Source organism: Borostomias antarcticus, assembly GCF_949987555.1.
Source record: "Borostomias antarcticus genome assembly, chromosome: 4".
NCBI lineage: Eukaryota > Metazoa > Chordata > Actinopteri > Stomiiformes > Stomiidae > Borostomias > Borostomias antarcticus.
In genome coordinates this window covers 22,213,075-22,229,745 of record NC_140237.1, presented here as the reverse complement: position 1 = coordinate 22,229,745, position 16,671 = coordinate 22,213,075, and the positions used below count along the sequence as shown (strand labels likewise).

Here is a 16,671-nt window from a genome sequence, read left to right as displayed (position 1 = left end):
TCTTCTTTTACAATTTTCGTCGGTGTTATGCCTGGTGATGCCATCGCGAATGTTATCTACTCGATACTTCACCATGTGCAGCCTACAGTAAAAACATTACAACTGTTCTTCTTCCGGTCCAGACCGGATGATTATGCGATGCGTCATCGCGCTTCCGCTCTAGACCGGCGAAACAACACCGAACGAGAAAGGCCCCAGACCTCCATGACCCAGACTAGTAGTTTGCTACATCTTCTACAAAAGTCCACGTTGAATTTTAATTTCGTACACAATCAACTGCACATACAACATCATATTCAAATCATCTGAAAATGTTCTTCAAAGATTGCTAAATTCATTTTGAAATAACACAACATCTCACATACATGACCATCAAGCCCATTCATTGGATTACAGTTAGTGACGAAAGTTTCATGCGCCGGAAATCAGTTTCCACAACGCTGATGTGTTACTTCTCTGGGCGCTTTCCATGGAGGTTGACAGTTATGAAGTAGTAGTCAAGTGGTTGATTTAAACATTATTTTGTTATAACAGCGTTTTTATACAGCTGTGTGCGGTGCAGGTCGATGTCAGAAAGGATCCTCCACCACTTGAAGGGAAAAGCAGCACAGTGCCAACGTCCGAATGGCGGTATGGGTCTCCCAATTAGCTATTAAGAGGGGCTAGCTGCCTGTCACATTATAGCTAACGTTCGCTTATGATTCCCTGCCTTGCAAGTACCGTATTTGACAAGCGAACCAACTAACTTACAGAACAAAGTTAGCTAGTTAGCTGGCTACCAAGTTATTAGTATATTTGTTCTTACCCAGACAGGGAAGCTATTCTAGTTAACGTTAGCAATGCTGATGTTACTATGAAGGGACTCAACACCCAAGGATTTGTAACGTTAGCGATTATACGAGATTGACGTGTTACCCTTCGTTTTAACACACAGCCCAAAGGTAAGGTCGGCACTAAAGGCAAGAAGCAAATCTACGAGGAGAACGAGGCGACGCTAAAGTTCTACACCAGAGTCATCTTGGGAGCGAATGTAAGATGTCCTTAATAGTAGGATAGTTACCGAACACACATTTAGAAAATCAAATTCATCAATTGTTGACTTTTCTCTCTCTCTCTCCTCTCTCTCTCTCTCTCTCTCTCTCTCTCTCCCTCTCCCATAGGCGATATACATTGCCATAAACCTCTTAGTCTTCTACAGCTCGTCTACATTCTGGACATGGGTGAGAAGATTGTACAATGTTACTCCTGCTCCTTTACTTCTGAACACTTTGAAGACTGTTCAATGTTACTCCTGCTCCTTTACTTCTGAACACTTTGAAGACTGTTCAATGTTACTCCTGCTCCTTTACTTCTGAACAGTAAAGTGAAGGGATTGTTGTTGTTGTTGATGTTATTATTATTATCACTCAGCTACCATAGCTTGTTGTTTTTTCTCTCTTGCTCCCCTCCTCATCTTCTCCCATTCCCACCTCTCACTCTTCCCCTTTCCTCTCTCTCTCTCTCTCTCTCTCTCTCTCTCACTCACATTCTCTCTCTCACTCACTCACTCACTCACTCACTCACTCACTCACTCACTCACTCACTCACTCACTCACTCACTCACTCCCCTTGCCCTCCCCTCTAGTTGTCCCTGCTGTTTGCACTGGCAGTATATGTCGGCAGTTACCGCTCTATGGCTACCATGGCTAAGCCAGCGTTTGCTGAGGATGGCAGCTTGCAGGACGGAGGCATAGACTTGAACATGGAGCAGGGGATGGCAGAGTGAGTGTTAAGAACAGCACAGGGAGTTGAGGAGCATGGGGGTGGCATATGCTTGTGTCTGTATTATTATCAGATATCATACATTTTCCTTTTGGATGGCCATGAACATGTTAACTTGACATTATATCCTTAACTTAAAGGAGTAGTAAAGGGAAAATGCATCTTTAGCTCTGTTTTAAGGTTACTTATGATCATATACACAATGGTTCAGATCAAAATGTTGACAAAACTAGCACTTTTGAGAAAGTCTGAATTGCTCTACCACTGTTTTGGTCATACAATGGATTTGGGTGGGCACCTTGAAAAATCTTTCAAAAACATGTTAAACTCTCAATTTCAAAGACAAGAAGCTCAAGCTTTAATATCATTGTCTCAATCTATTAAGTACAATGCATGGGATATATTACTCAAAGCAGCAGTCATAGCAGTCTGTCCCTTAGCGTTGATTGTTGCTCTCTCATTCAAGGCACCTGAAAGATGTCATCCTGCTTACGGCCATAGTACAAGTGCTCAGCACCATCTCCTCCTACTTTTGGTATCTCTGGCTACTGGTAAGAGTTTTCCTATGGCTTTTGGCACGATAGATCACTGATGTATAGGTATTATTGCACTCTCCTAATTGGAATCAAACTGACATGTTTCCCATCTTTTCCCTTTTTTTCCTTCACTCTGCACTATTTTTGTGGTTATTCTTTCTCCATTTCTCTCTCTCTCCCTCCCTCTCTCTCTCTCTCTCTCTCTCTCCCTCTCTCTCTCTCTCAACATTAGGCCCCTGCCCGTGCAATGCACCTGCTGTGGGTGAACTTCCTGGGCCCCTGGTTTTCAGCAGAGGGCCCGTCAGCCCCAGAGGAGGTCAATGAGAAGAAACAGAGACGACAGGAGCGCAGACAGATGAAGAGATTCTGACCATGCTGAGCAGACTGTGCTCTCGGTGGGCCTCGGAGGAGGCCTCCATCAGCGTTTCCACTCATCCCGGGTTCTCCATAACATCTGGCTAGCTCGCCAGCACAGTACAGATTGTGCAGTGTTTTTTTTTATTTATATACAGAACCTGATGTACAGATGTCCAGGAACTCTCTAGTTAAATTATTCAGGAGGAACAGGCATGGACATGAACCAGAGCATGTGGGGCAGCTGGCTTACTCTCTCTCTCTCTCTCTCTCCGTCCTATCTCTGTTCTTCTCTCGCTATGTCACTTTCTCTCTTAATGGATTTGAAGATATCTTCAAATCATCTTTTTTGTCTGAGGACTTGGAAATATTAATTGTTAAACATGCTATCAATTTTTGTGTGTAGATGAATCATAAAATAATAATACAGCTCTTAGAAAGTTGTGGAATGAAGGTATTGCTTTTCCCCAAAAAATGATTGATTATGAACTTATCATGTAAAAAATGTTGATGAGTCCGAAACTAATTTAATCTCTGTCTGCGGTTTAGTTCCCACAACAGCTTGTGTGCCAATAGTATTAAGACATTGGTACCATTGGCTCACAAGCCTTGTAAGAGTTTTTTTTATAAATACAAATAAAAAAAACTCTTACAAGGCTTGTGAGCCAATGGTATTGCTCTCGACACAGAGATACTGTGCGGTACCAATGTCTTAATACTATTGGCACACGAGCTGCTGTGGGAACTAAACCGCAGACAGATAAATTAGTTGGGATGAACACTGAGCTGGCCCGGCCCACTATGAGCAGTGAGTTGATGGTATTTAGGATAGATCAAATACAGTACTTGCAATATATATATATATATATATATATATATAGCACCTTTAACATGTGGGAGTAGTATGCTCATGTAGGCTGTCATTTCACCCGTTGATGGTATTTAGGATTATCTGCAGTGCTCACCATATGGCATTAGCAAACTCAAACTCATATATATATATATATAAACACACGTAGAGAGCAGAATGAAAGAAATGAGATCAAACATTGAGATGTACTGTCCATCAGGTCTGCCTAGTCCCTGTCCTCTGCCTTTATCAATGCTGGAAAACAATGCCACTTCACATGAACACAGTTACAGCCCAGAGTATCAATAAATCAGTAGATACAACTTTTCAAGTGCATTTCTTCAACAGCAGAGATGAGCAATAGCTGGCATGTTTCTCATGATGACAGTACAATAATCTGACACGCAATGCTTGCGTTTTGATTGTTTATGTCGATGTATGCCTAGATACTGCTTCAAAGTCTTAATATAAAATGATTTCCATGTAAAATGCAATAACCTCTGATTGTATTTTAGATCCTTCAGGTACTTTGGGGGAGGGGTTGCAATTCCCTCGAGTACATCCATGCATTCAAGTATTCATGGCTTCGATTCCTGCATCATCTGTTTAGACATCCGGAAGTAGAAGGACCTGCTGTGCCCCCATGACTGTGCCTTGTTGCTAAGCTGCAGACAGTTGTATAGACTCAGGTTCAACAACAAGTTGCTTGAAAGCTGGCAGATTAGTAGCTAGCTAGCAACTTTCCAGCTTTTTTGGATTCATATCTGGTGATTTTCGTTTCTCAGAACCCGGGGGACTTTAAGTTTCTAGCAAATTCAGGTAAGTTAGGTTTGCAATGTAAAACTAACTAATATTTTGAGCTGATACATTATGAATCGCAACGTTAGTCATAGTTGGTTTGCTAGCTAACTTTACCTCTAGCTAGCTGGCTAACAATAGCCTAGCTAGCTAGCACTAGCTAATCAGTAACGGTGACGCTATTTCTAACCTGCGCTGCCAAGTTGCGCCAACAAAACCCCAACCGGCTTGTTCGCCACTTTAACAATAACGTGCTACATTTTGTACTTGCCATCTCGTGTTTGTTTTGTTTTTGAGTAACGTTAGAAGCCAAGTAATTTTCCAGCTAGCAAAATGCTAGATAGCCCAATATACGATCACACGTAACTAACGTTAGCATAGCTAGCACTATATTGGCTAGCTAAGTAAATTGCTTAGTAAGTAATTTTAGTCCAGCTGGATACGCTGGAAAGAACAGCACGGTTAGGGCGCGGCTGGTAGACCACAACATAGCAGTAGTTCAAATGCATCTAGCTGGCAAACATAGCTAGCTAGATATCTTGTTCACCGTCCATTCCGTAATTTCCCCTCGGGGATCAATAAAGCAGTAACGTCACCCTATACCTACCTACCTGCTTTGAATGTTTTTACGACCCCTAACCACCTGTCCCATAAACTCCTTGCCTAAGCCAGTGCCAAGTCGATGTGAGGCTAGAGAAGTAGAGAACTAAAGATTGTGTCACTCCACAATGATACTTGGTCTATAAAAGTACAGTATAACATTAAGACATCACTGACCACTCATCAGAGTGTTGACACAGAGCACGACGAAAAACAACACAGTACGAGAAACATTGTATTGTACATGCACACTGGCTAGAGTTACATCATTATAATTCTAAGCTAAATAAAACTATAATTAAAATCCAGCTTCTTTCCTTTGTCAGTTGTAAGAGAAGCTACCAGGATATATGATGAGGAGAAGCTGACGTTGGAAGATCTACTGCTTCAACTTCCATCAACAGCTGTCATTGGCTTGGTAACACAACTATCCAATCAAAGCATCAGAAAGTGACTGGTGTCACAATTTATTCCATTAGGTGTAGCCCTTGTAAACACCACCATGGCTGTGGCCAGTTCCACCAAGACATCATGGAGATTACGTGAGTATCTATCTGCATCTTTATTCAATCCATTGCCGATCGCTATTTTGGTGTAGTTGCACTGACACAGTCAAGTCTGCTTTCCAAGGTCTGCACCAACTCAGTAGATCTTTGAATAGCAACCTCAACAAATTGAGGCAGATGGCTTCCCCTTGGCCTGTGTTGTGAAGATCAGTGAAACATGGCCTGGCCTGCTGTGTTTCAGAGGAGATTGTGGCCCACTGCAGCAACGTGTCGTCCGTGGCTCTGGGAAAGAGCTCGGGTCGCCTGCTGGCCACCGGAGGGGATGACTGTAGGGTCAACATCTGGGCCGTTAGCAAACCCAACTGCGTCATGGTAAATGACTGCCACAGTGCAGCTCTGCGTGTGTTGTGGGTTGGTATGTTGTCCCGTCTGTATGCGGGGTCTGATGTATTCGGCTTGTCACTAAAGCCCATCTCTGACTGTTTTCCCCTCTCTCTGTTTCTCTCTCCCTCTCTCTCTCTCTCTCTCTCTCTCTCTCTCTCTCTCTCTCTCTCTCTCCCCTCTCTGTTTTTCTCTCTCCCTGTTTTTCTCTTTCTCTCCCTTTCTCTCTTTCTCTCTCTCTCTCAATCTCCCTCTCTGTTTCTCTCTCTCTCCTCTCTCTGTTTCCCTTTATCTCTCTCTCTCTCTCTCTCTCTCTCTGCTGGTGTTCTGTGTGTCTCTCTCTCAGAGTTTGACGGGTCATACCAACCCAGTGGAATGTGTGCAGTTTAGCGGCCCCGAGGAGCAGGTGGCGGCAGGCTCACAGTCCGGGTCGCTGCGCGTCTGGGACCTGGAGGCAGCCAAGAGTGAGACTGCACTTTTCCTTTGGAGTCAGCTGTTTTGTGTGTGTGTGTGTGTGTGTGTGTGAGAGTGAGTGAGAGTGAGTGAGAGTGAGCGAGAGTGAGCGAGAGTGAGCGAGAGTGAGCGAGAGTGAGCGAGAGTGAGCGAGAGTGTGTGAGAGTGTGTGAGAGAGAGTGAGAGAGAGTGAGAGAGAGTGAACGAGAGTGCTACTGTATATCAACGTTGTGTGTTTTATTCATAGTTCTTCGGACCCTGACGGGACACAAGGCCAATATCTGTAGTCTGGAGTTCCATCCCTTTGGGCAATACCTGGCATCAGGCTCTATGGACACACACATCAAGGTGTGTGTGTGTGTGTGTGTGTGTGTGTGTGTGTGTGTGTGTGTGTGTGTGTGTGTGTGTATGTGTGTGTGTGTGTGTGTGTGTCGCAGAGTCATTTTTCCTCTACAGTACACTTTACCCTTTTTTCCCCCCCTCAGCTGTGGGACGTTCGGAGAAAGGGCTGTGTGTTCAGGTACAAGGTAAGAATAGCTTGTGTGTTCAGGTACAAGAATAGCTTGCGTGCGTACGTTTGTGTGTGAATTGTGCGCAGACTGCCATGCAGAAGAGAGGCTTTGACTCTTCAGGGTCTCGCGCTGATGCACCTTTACACTTGTGCGCTGCGGTAGAATCCTCACTCATCCTCAGGCTCCTGATCCAGTTTAAAGGAGCTGCACTTTGTTGTCTGGATAGCCTGCTAGTCAGGGGGCTACTTATCCTGTTAGCCGTGCTGGCTCTGGGGATGGGTCTGCTAATCGGGGCTAATGCTTTGTGAGACAGGAGGACTTAGCCCATGGGGATTAATGAGACAGAGAATACCTACCTTCCCACCCACTGTTTCTGTCTGGTCTGAAGTATTGGGTGGGGGGGGGGGGAGGACCTCCGTTTAACCAGGACATTTCATTGACATCTAAAACCTCATATGTATGTATATTTCTGATGGAGATATTGATTTGTGTGTGTATGTGCGTGCGTGCCTGTGTGTTTGTTTGTTTGTTTGCCTGCAGGGTCACACCCAGGCCGTGAGGTGTCTGGCTTTCAGCCCCGATGGGAAGTGGCTGGCCTCCGCCAGCGATGACAGCACCATCAAGGTACAAGTTCACCTGCCCCTCTCTGTCCACACACTCTCATTCCCCATCTCCCGCGTTCCCTCCCATACGAGCAGAGGACAGCGCCTCGGCAGCGCTGGCGTGCTCTCACATGTCCAGCAGATGAAGGGCTAGAGAAGAGACTGTTGAGATGCAACTATTCTAGCTGACGCACAGCCACCGGTCAGCCGGTCACTGTCCTCTCCTCCCTGTCACCGGTCAGCCGGTCACTGTCCTCTCCTCCCTGTCACCGGTCAGCCGGTCACTGTCCTCTCCCCCACGCCCTGTGTCCCCTAGCTCTGGGACATTACGGCGGGGAAGATGATCACCGAGTTCACGGCCCACACCGGAGCGGTCAACATCGTCCAGTTCCACCCCAGCGAGTTCCTGCTGGCGTCCGGCAGCTCTGACAGGTACCACACAGGGCTGAGTATTGGCAAGGACCTCACGACTTTTAAAATACAGCTTAAAATACAAGTCCATCCCCCGCTCGGATTTGATCCTGAGGGTGGAGAGAATGTAAGGACATTTTAAATCCATTTAAAACATGAATAATGTATCTACAGTATGACGGAATTCTGTTCTTAATTTTCTATATCTGTTCTATCTATTCTGTGTCTAGTTCTGTATATTTACTTGTGCAAAAATATAATCTATCTATCTATCTATCTATCTCTCTCTCTATATATATATATATACAGTATATATATACATGTGTGTGTGTATTTATTTTTTTACTGTATCGATACTGTACCGCAGAAAATCGATACAGTATCGTGGAAAAACATATTGCGATGTACTGTTGTATCGATTTTATTGTACAGCCCTAGTACCACACTTAGTACTGTCCTCAGCAACAGGTGGTCTCGCTTGGCTGTGATTGGCCCAGTCATCACAGTCCTCCGTGTGTGTGTGTGTTTGTGTGTGTGTGGGCGTGCGTGTGCGTGCGTGTGCGTGTGTGTGTAGGACCATCAAACTGTGGGATCTGGAGAAGTTTGAGATGATCGGCTCTTCGGCCGGAGAGACGGGTCCAGTCAGGTCAGCTCTCCGTCGTCCTCCATTGCCTCGATGTTCATGTGGTTGGACGGCCACCATACTCTCAGACATCAGACATCGCCGTTAACCCCCCCCCCCCCCATCTGTGCCGCAGGTGCGTGTCTTTCGACCCGGACGGGTGCTGCCTGTACAGTGGGACGGCGGACTCGCTGCGTGTGTACGGTTGGGAGCCGGACCGCTGCTTCGACGTGGTTCCGGTGGGCTGGGGCCGGGTGGCGGACCTGGCCATCTGCAACCACCAGCTGGTGGGTTGGGACCGGGTGGGGGCGGACGTACAGACGGATACCGTCACCGCTGACAGAACTGCTCGGGTTTGCTTCGCCCTCTGTTTCATAGCCCCCATGTCACTGTTCTCTCCCCCCCCCTCTGTCTGTCCATCTGTCCCTCTGTCCTCCTCCCGTCTCCTCCCCCCAGATCGGCGTGTCCTACCACCTGACCAACGTGGCCTCCTACGTGGTGGACCTGACCAGGGTGAAGAAGTCCGGCTCCGTGGTCCAGGGTGTGATCCGGGACGACCAGCCGCTCACAGAGCCCTCCCCTAAAGGATCCACGCTACGGCGCAACTACGACCGACCCATGACCACATGTAGCGCACAGAGGTACGCTACGCCCCCCCCCCGCCAGACCCTCCTGATACAGCAGCCATTCACCGTTGAGGAACGCGGCGTAAATCGCCATTCTGCTGCGAGCACTTAGGCGTTCACTTCTGGGATCAGGTTTCCCTTGTGTCTCTTTACTCCTAAGAAAATCAATCAATCAATTCGAAATTGAGGTCTTCTGGAATTAAATCTCGAGACGGCTGAAAGAGAGAGGTTTTGAAGAGTGTAGCAGGTTTGTAGAGAAGCAGACGGGGGTTGAGTGTGTGTGTGTGTGTGTGTGTGTGTGTGTGTGTGTGTGTGTGTGTGTGTGTGTGTGTGTGTGTGTGTGTGTGTGTGTGTGTGTGTGTGTGTGTGTGTGTGTGTGTGTGTGTGTGTGTGTGTGTGTGTGTGTGTGTGTGTGTGTGTGTGTGTGTGTGTGTGTGTGTGTGTGCGCGCGTGTGTGTGTGTGCCGGGCTCCCAGGGTGAAGCAGAACTCTGAGTCTGAGCGCCGGAGCCCGGAGGGCGAGAGGCGGAGCCCCAGCAGCGAGGACGAGAGAGAGGAGAAGGAGTCGTCCGCCGAGATACGCAACGCCGACGACTACAACGAGATCTTCCAGCCAAAGAGCGCCATATGTAGGCATCCCTCTACGTAACTTACTACTAAGTATTACTCTTCTAGACACACCGCAGAATACAGGCTCATGTTCTCACGCTGTGGTTTAGTGTTTGATGTAGTTCCATACTGAACATCTGCCCCCCCCCCTCCCCTCAGCTCGCACCCCCCCAAAGAGTGAGCCCTTTCCTGCCCCGCCGGAGGAGGGTGAGTGGATCGCACCTCTCCGCCTTCGGATCGCACCTCTCCGCCTTCGGATCGCACCTCTCCGCCTCAAAACGTTGGTCTGTCGTTGAAGCGATGGCGAGTGTGTGTGTGTCTGACGTCTCTCTCCCTCTCAAGAGGGCTTCGTGGTGAGGCCTAACCCGGCTCTGGAGATGATGACCCCCGAAGTCGACAGGCAGCAGGTAACCCTAACCCAGCGGTCCCCAAAGTGGGGGTCGCGAGAGGGGGATGGAGGGGGGGGTCGTGAGATGAGGTCACAGGGGGAGGGGGGTCGCGTCATAAAAAGGATTAAAAATAGCCTATTTCTAGAATGTGTGAAATGCAATTTTAAAAAGATAGCCTATTTTAACCATAATTGTTACAGAAGGTAAAAATAGTATTAACATTTTAAATAATACAATGCAGATAGTCCTAGAGTGTGTGCACGCAGATGTTGCCTCAACCACCTCCGGGTATAGTGGGGGTCGCGAGTCTCTGGCACCGTTATTTTGGGTGCTGAAAAGTTTGGGAAGCGCTGCCCTAACCCATTATAACGCACAGACTACATCCATCATGGTCATCCCCTCTTCATATGACAGTCTGTCTTTATGCATGACTGCAGGTGTATAGGAGTGTGAACCTATGTGTGTGAGTGACTAAGTTGTATCTTTAGCCTTATTTCCACTGTCGTGCCGAACCGATACCGTGCTCAAGCCGTGCCGCTCCGGACCCGTGGGAATGGTTACAGTGTCTGTTTCCACCTCTCGGGCTGTTGCGTTCCACGGAATGTTGTTATTGTCGGTTGCCATGGTAGTTTGTTTTGTCTCTTCACATTTCTACTAAAGAACGGTTCTGCTTCACTCAGCACGGTTAGACAACCGTGCCAAGGGAACGGTTCTGCGAACGGTTCTGGGCCCAACCGGTCCCATGTGGAAACACCGTCGGAACGGTTATCCTGCGTGCTCGGAACGGTTCGGCACGACAGTGAAAATAAGGCTATAGTGTATGTGTGTGTGTGTGTCTTCATCCGTTCAGCCTGCTCATTTGAAGATCCCGCCCATTGCCTCGTCCACGCCCATCCTGAGGGTGGAGCCTACCGTCGTGTCTTCCGCGCCCCGCCCCATTCCCGTCCCCGCGGCGACGTCCGCACTGACCCGGCCGGTGATCGCCAACCCCCCCGCCCCCCGGCCTGCGGCCTCCAAACCACAGCCCAACGTCATCCTCTCTACCAGGAACAAACCAATAGGACTCAATGTGGGAGATTTCCTTCCTGTGAGTAGTATCTCTCTCTCTCACACACACACACACACACACACACACACACACACACACACACACACGGATATGCATTTTACCTCACTCCGTAATAGAAGGTTTTCATGGCCTGTCATCAGTCGGCAATGTTGGAGGTTTTAGGCTACTGAATGTAGCTAGCTAGCTGTCTAGCTAGTTAGACCAAACCTAAGCTTAAACCTCCAACATGGCCGCCCGTGAAAACCCTCTACAAACACAGTTACCCCGTCCTCATCCAGTATAAAGTGTCCCTCTCTCCACTAGCCTGCGCGTATCAACCGGCCCAGCCCCCTGGGGGACGAGGAGGCCCTGTCCCAGATCAGGAAGGGCCACGACACCATGTGCCTGATGCTGACCAGCCGACACCGGAACCTGGACACCGTCAGGGCGGTGTGGGGCGGCGGGGACGTCAAGGCAAGGCGCAGACACTCAGACTAGGGTTGCGCCATTATGACCAAAATCAATAATCGCCATTATCTGTCTGATATTGTAATTGCAATTATGATTAATACTTTAAAACACACTTTTGTGGTGCCACCTTTTTATATATATATATATATAATTTTTTATTTTTTTTATTTTTTTATTTATACAGAACAAAAATCAGAGAAATGTATGCTGTCTATGTCTAGCAGGGAAATTGCTCACAGCGCACTCAGGGGGAATGTGTGTGATTCGTCAGACAGCATAAACACCCATGATTCATCCACGTGCCCCCAGCACACACAGTGCAAAACTGAATTATTATTTGGAGCCTTTTGTGACTATTTAATTGCAGAGCTCATAATTGCAATTTCAATGAATGCACCATTAATTGTGCAGCCCTAGACAGGGTGTTTCCTGGCTCAGAATGGGTCTTTGGGGGGTGATGCGCACATAATTTGGGGTATCCTAAAATTTGGGTAATTTAGAGTATCCTACCAGCATATTTAGGCCAGTCATTCTGACTGAGCTCACTTTTCACAATCGCAGGAAATCTCCTGACATTACACAAAATGGATATGAAGACAAAATGTTTAAGATACCGATAACCTGCCTATTAATTATCTCGATTACTAGTGGACCAAGCCATGGACAATGCAAGAAAGAGGAATGTGCTGCACTTGAAACAACCTATCAAACACATTTGGAAAGGATTTGAATTGCTATTTTTATTCAAAATTTTTAGCATTTTGGCACTTTTCTCTTTGGGGGGCGCCAAAAAATCCTCTATGCAGGAAAAACCCCGCTAGCTCAGACGAACATTCAGACAAACGTTCACACAACATTAACGAGAAACATGGGACAAAGGCACCCGTAGCCTAAGTGAAGCTGCGTGATGATGACTGTGTGATCTCTGCTCTCCAGGCCGCCCTGGACTCCGCTGTGTCCCTGAAAGATGACCCCATCGTCGTTGACATCCTCAACATAGTCAACCTCAAACCGTGAGTGGTCCTCCTCGCACACAGCTGTACCTGATGACCGCTAGCTTACATCTGACTGGTGTTGGTGTCTATAATTGACCCTCTCGCTGTCTCAGGTCGCTATGGAAACTGGACCTGTGTACGTCAATCCTTCCCCAGATAGAGAAGCTCTTACAGAGCAAGTACGAGAGGTGAGGACGTAGAGGCGCGCTGATGACGTTTTTTGTGTGTGTGTGTGTGTGTCCGCGCGTGCGCGCATGCATGCGTAATATAAATATAAATATAATCCTATCTCCTCTCTGTGTGGTCAGTTATGTCCAAACAGGCTGCACGTCTCTGAAGCTGATCCTAAAGCGTTTCTGGCCCTTCATCTCAGAAACACTCACAGCGCCCCCTTCTGTTGGCGTGGACATCACCCGAGAGGAACGGTCAGTCTCACTATTGCGCCTCTGTTAATTTGACCACTTAAAAAAACGAACAAAAAAAAACAAGGCACAAATAGAAACATACTGTGCGGTCCATGACTCAAATCATCAAGGATATACAGAAGGAAGTGCTTCCATTGTGGTCCAAGCGATAAGACAAGCAATAACAATAATTGGTAATGTTCCTGTACCCGTACTGGTTGTACATGACAAAATAAACTTTCTATTTTATTCTGTTCCTCTGAGCTAATTCAATATTCAAATATTGCAGTATTGAACTGTGTTCCCTCCGTGCTCCCAGACAGCGGAAGTGCAAGGCTTGTTACAAGCAGCTGAAGAACCTCTGCAACGTGGTCAAGAGTAAGGCTGACCAGGTGGGTCGCCACGGCAGCGCCTTCAAAGAGCTACAGCTGCTCATGGCCCCGCTAGACCAGTGAAGAAATACAAAATACTCCCAAGTGTCTACAAATAAATATATTTTTGTATACAAAAAAGCCTCTCCGGTTTTTGGCAGTGTGCGGGCATTACTGTAAGTACTTTCGCCCACTGGACTACTGACACTGGACGTGCAGCTGAATGACATGTAGATCCAATATGGACGCCCGCAAGGACCCAGCGGTCCGAGCGTTGTGAGTGGACGAGTCCGACTGATTAAATGGCGGTGTGTGTCCGCCTCCTCTCACCCACCTGCCGAGAGGTCAATCCTACACCGTCGCTGCGTGTGGCCGAACTCTGAGACTGGACTGGGCTGGGCGGGTGGGAGATGAATCCCGCTCATATGGTGTCCAGACGCTACTGAAGGATTCCGTGTTAGGCGTCGGCGTACCCAGAATCTGCCTCCTGAGGACACTGAGCACTTATGATTCCTCGACTGTGTGAGGCATCGGTGAGATGTGCGTATGTGAAGGAGAGGTGTGCGTGCGAGCGCGCGTATGCACACGAGCCAGTAGGAGCTTTTCTGTTTTCATTTGTGCGAGAGACGATTCATCCCGAACCTTCACCTGCTCTTCACAGAAGTGATCTTGACCCATGCACACACAAACCCTGGACCATGAGGCCTGGGTGTGACGTAGGGCAACGTTCTGTACCGATTTTTATTTAAATGTTTTCAGAATCCTTTTCTACACTCTGTATTTGAGATGTAAACATAGATGCACTCTGAAGTATTGTGACACTAAATGGCAATGTGAAATAAATTGATTGAAAGAGAACTGATCTTTGGAAATCCATCTGTATTTGAAGCAGTCTGGGGTCTTAGGTGTCCACTCCCCACCAGCAGAGGGCAGCAGTGGCCAGTGAAGAGGGACGATGATCGATAGTCTGAATAGCCGGTCAGCAACAGGGGGATGTAAACTTCTACTGTAGCCTACTGTATAACACAACTCTGATGTGAACGTTGTTTCTGTATGTTGCTTATCTACATCAAAGGTGTCATTTTGCTCCAGGGAGTTGTCAGATCAGGAAGACTGTCTATGCAACCGCTTGTCAGTTCTCCTTTGAACCACTAGAGAGCAGCACATTTGCACGAATCCAGAGATCCCTGCCTCTGAGGGGTACAACATAAAGGATATCTACATGAGAAAGTGTGCATCAGATCTACAGTGTACATATGTCAAGAATAGATAATCTGTGATGGATGTATGTAGGCTGTGTATGGATGGTTCTATATGATATCTATATCTAATAAGTTGGCCTGTATTTAATGAGCATCCTAGAACAATCACAGTGTACATGTCTGAAATAGATGTTCATTTCTGCTGTTACTTCTTCAATCAATCAATCAAAGCTTTATTTGTATAGCGCATTTCATACCCAGAGGCAACACAATGCGCTTTACAGAGAACAAGGGAGGTGGGCATACGACCCTGGGTTCAGACAATGGATGTATTAATAGAACTGGATACAGTCACTCCATTCACTGACCGCTATCAACAATGAAGCCCTATTGAACCGCGCCATCTTGGCAAATTTGTAGTCATTTGACTATTTCCGGTGACTTTTGTACTTGCGCAGTTGTGCTTTTCTGGTCTTCCGGTGACTTTTGTACTTGCGCAGTTGTGCTTTTCTGGTCTTCCGGTGACTTTTGTACTTGCGCAGTTGTGCTTTTCTGGTCTTCCGGTGACTTTTGTACTTGCGCAGTTGAGCTTTTCTGTCCGACGCGCGTCCACGAAAAAGTTCACGTTTATGTGAAATGTAGACGCACGTTCCCGGCTCTCTCGGCTCTCCCCGCTTTGATTTAGCAATGAAAACCGGCTTGCATATTAACCTGTTTTTGTCAAATATATCCATTGGAGAAATTATTTTTTCATCCAGGCATCTTAGTTTTAACAGGTTAAATATAACGGAACATGTTTTGTTTGCTAGTAGATGGTATTCATTCCGTTCGCGATAACGTTATTGCAGCCAGGCTAAATTCCTCCAGGGAGCCAGTGACCGGTTGAAAAGCTTCACTCCCTGCCAGCAGGAGCTTTGGCCGCTGCTACCGCATCTCGGATAACCCGCTGAGTTCGTGGCTGCTATTTCACATTCGCCCTTGATCAATCCCAATACCGATCCATGGTAATAATGAATCAATCGTTCAGATCAGATCGGCAGTGCTGCATGCATGTGACAACATCATTGTTAGGTTTATTAACATAACCATAGCCTACATTTATCTCTCTAACGTTAGGCTATCCATCTTACACCAGTCGGCCATTCGATAGCTAGAAGCGGTCAACGCCAACGTCGTTAACGTTAGTCGTAAACTTCACTTTAGATTTCGAATCCTGGGGGCTTGGTAAAAGGGCGACTAAATATACGCCCTTTTTGGTTGATAGATCGTGTTGTTGGGGCGGAAGAGTGCGTACGCCAGAAATCTCGGAAAAGACCGTGTAAAAAAAGGCGTACCTCAATGATAAATGAGGCCCCTGATTGGTCAAGTCACGCCTCAGGAGACACGTCACCGTGGAAACCAATGCAGCTGCTTAAACTGTGCTTCATAGCCATGGATGTATTAATAGAACACACGCACAATTAATGCTGATGATCATTCAATGATGATTCCACAGCTTTCATCTATGACATCATAGAACAATCATAGCCATATAAAAGACAGCAAATAAGTAAAGATCCATCACACATTCCGTCTCCTCCTGGAGTGCATTCACCATTAATTTCCTGTGAACATTTCAGACTTTCCTGATGGCTTTTCGGCATTTAAAGCTTCTCATTGGAGTTGCTCTCTTGGTGGCTGCGGCCAAGATCGATCCTTCGGACATCAAGGCCTTCAGAGACACCCTGATGTCTCTCACTGTGCCTGACCAGTGGGCTGCCTCTCCGCCCACTAGAATGGACCGCGTCTTCATCACCCACGACTGCCACTTACTGGACCATGACGACGGCCGCTTTGCTGGTCTTCAAACGGGGACAGAGACGCCCGACGCCCAGCAGATGGAGACCAGCATGTTCTGGGTCTGGGACCTGTTAGCTGAGACCTTTGCGACAAAGAACACCAACGCCCAGCAGAAGACGAGAGTAGCCCTGGTCATCCCCATGATCGAAACACCGACAAGGGTCAGCGCTTTGGACAGCGGTGCACAGAAGAAGACCGGCGGGTTTTGGAACTTCTCAGCTAAGACCTCGGCTAAAATATTCCTTGCTGTGGGAGTTACGTTCCTAGGAGCAGCAATGTTCTGCCTTCTGCGAGGAATTCATTAGGGCCAGTCCTCCAGGTAAACTGGGGCAG

General features: G+C 47.3%; 2 protein-coding genes across 2 annotated transcripts; both read left to right on the top strand.

The window, feature by feature from the left end:
* The first annotated feature begins 476 nt into the window (after positions 1-476).
* Positions 477-3,737, top strand: tmem208 (transmembrane protein 208). Its single transcript, XM_084437274.1, has 6 exons — positions 477-630; positions 935-1,030; positions 1,161-1,220; positions 1,625-1,761; positions 2,228-2,312; positions 2,530-3,737. Exons 1-6 carry the CDS (start codon positions 625-627, stop codon positions 2,665-2,667), a joined length of 522 nt encoding a protein of 173 aa, XP_084293400.1. The 5' UTR covers positions 477-624; the 3' UTR covers positions 2,668-3,737.
* A 448-nt stretch (positions 3,738-4,185) lies between these two features.
* Positions 4,186-13,993, top strand: katnb1 (katanin p80 (WD repeat containing) subunit B 1). The gene is made up of 20 exons (XM_084436602.1): positions 4,186-4,320; positions 5,226-5,441; positions 5,647-5,777; positions 6,133-6,250; positions 6,487-6,587; positions 6,725-6,766; positions 7,292-7,375; positions 7,670-7,785; positions 8,339-8,410; positions 8,523-8,673; positions 8,843-9,027; positions 9,488-9,639; positions 9,779-9,826; positions 9,962-10,026; positions 10,859-11,095; positions 11,381-11,530; positions 12,464-12,540; positions 12,636-12,710; positions 12,831-12,947; positions 13,246-13,993. Exons 2-20 carry the CDS (start codon positions 5,402-5,404, stop codon positions 13,379-13,381), a joined length of 2,097 nt encoding a protein of 698 aa, XP_084292728.1. The 5' UTR covers positions 4,186-4,320; positions 5,226-5,401; the 3' UTR covers positions 13,382-13,993.
* The last annotated feature ends 2,678 nt before the right edge of the window (positions 13,994-16,671 follow it).

What these genes read in the sequence shown, in the direction of transcription:
- tmem208 (XM_084437274.1), top strand. An exon ending in GAGTCATCTTGGGAGCGAAT is followed by an intron (nt 1,031 to 1,160) that starts GTAAGATGTCCT and finishes CCTCTCCCATAG; the next exon opens with GCGATATACATTGCCATAAA. An exon ending in CGTCTACATTCTGGACATGG is followed by an intron (nt 1,221 to 1,624) that starts GTGAGAAGATTG and finishes CCTCCCCTCTAG; the next exon opens with TTGTCCCTGCTGTTTGCACT.
- katnb1 (XM_084436602.1), top strand. Translation starts at nt 5,402, where the DNA reads ATGGCTGTGGCCAGTTCCACCAAGACATCATGGAGATTAC. An exon ending in GCGATGACAGCACCATCAAG is followed by an intron (nt 7,376 to 7,669) that starts GTACAAGTTCAC and finishes TGTGTCCCCTAG; the next exon opens with CTCTGGGACATTACGGCGGG. An exon ending in ATGTGGGAGATTTCCTTCCT is followed by an intron (nt 11,096 to 11,380) that starts GTGAGTAGTATC and finishes TCTCTCCACTAG; the next exon opens with CCTGCGCGTATCAACCGGCC.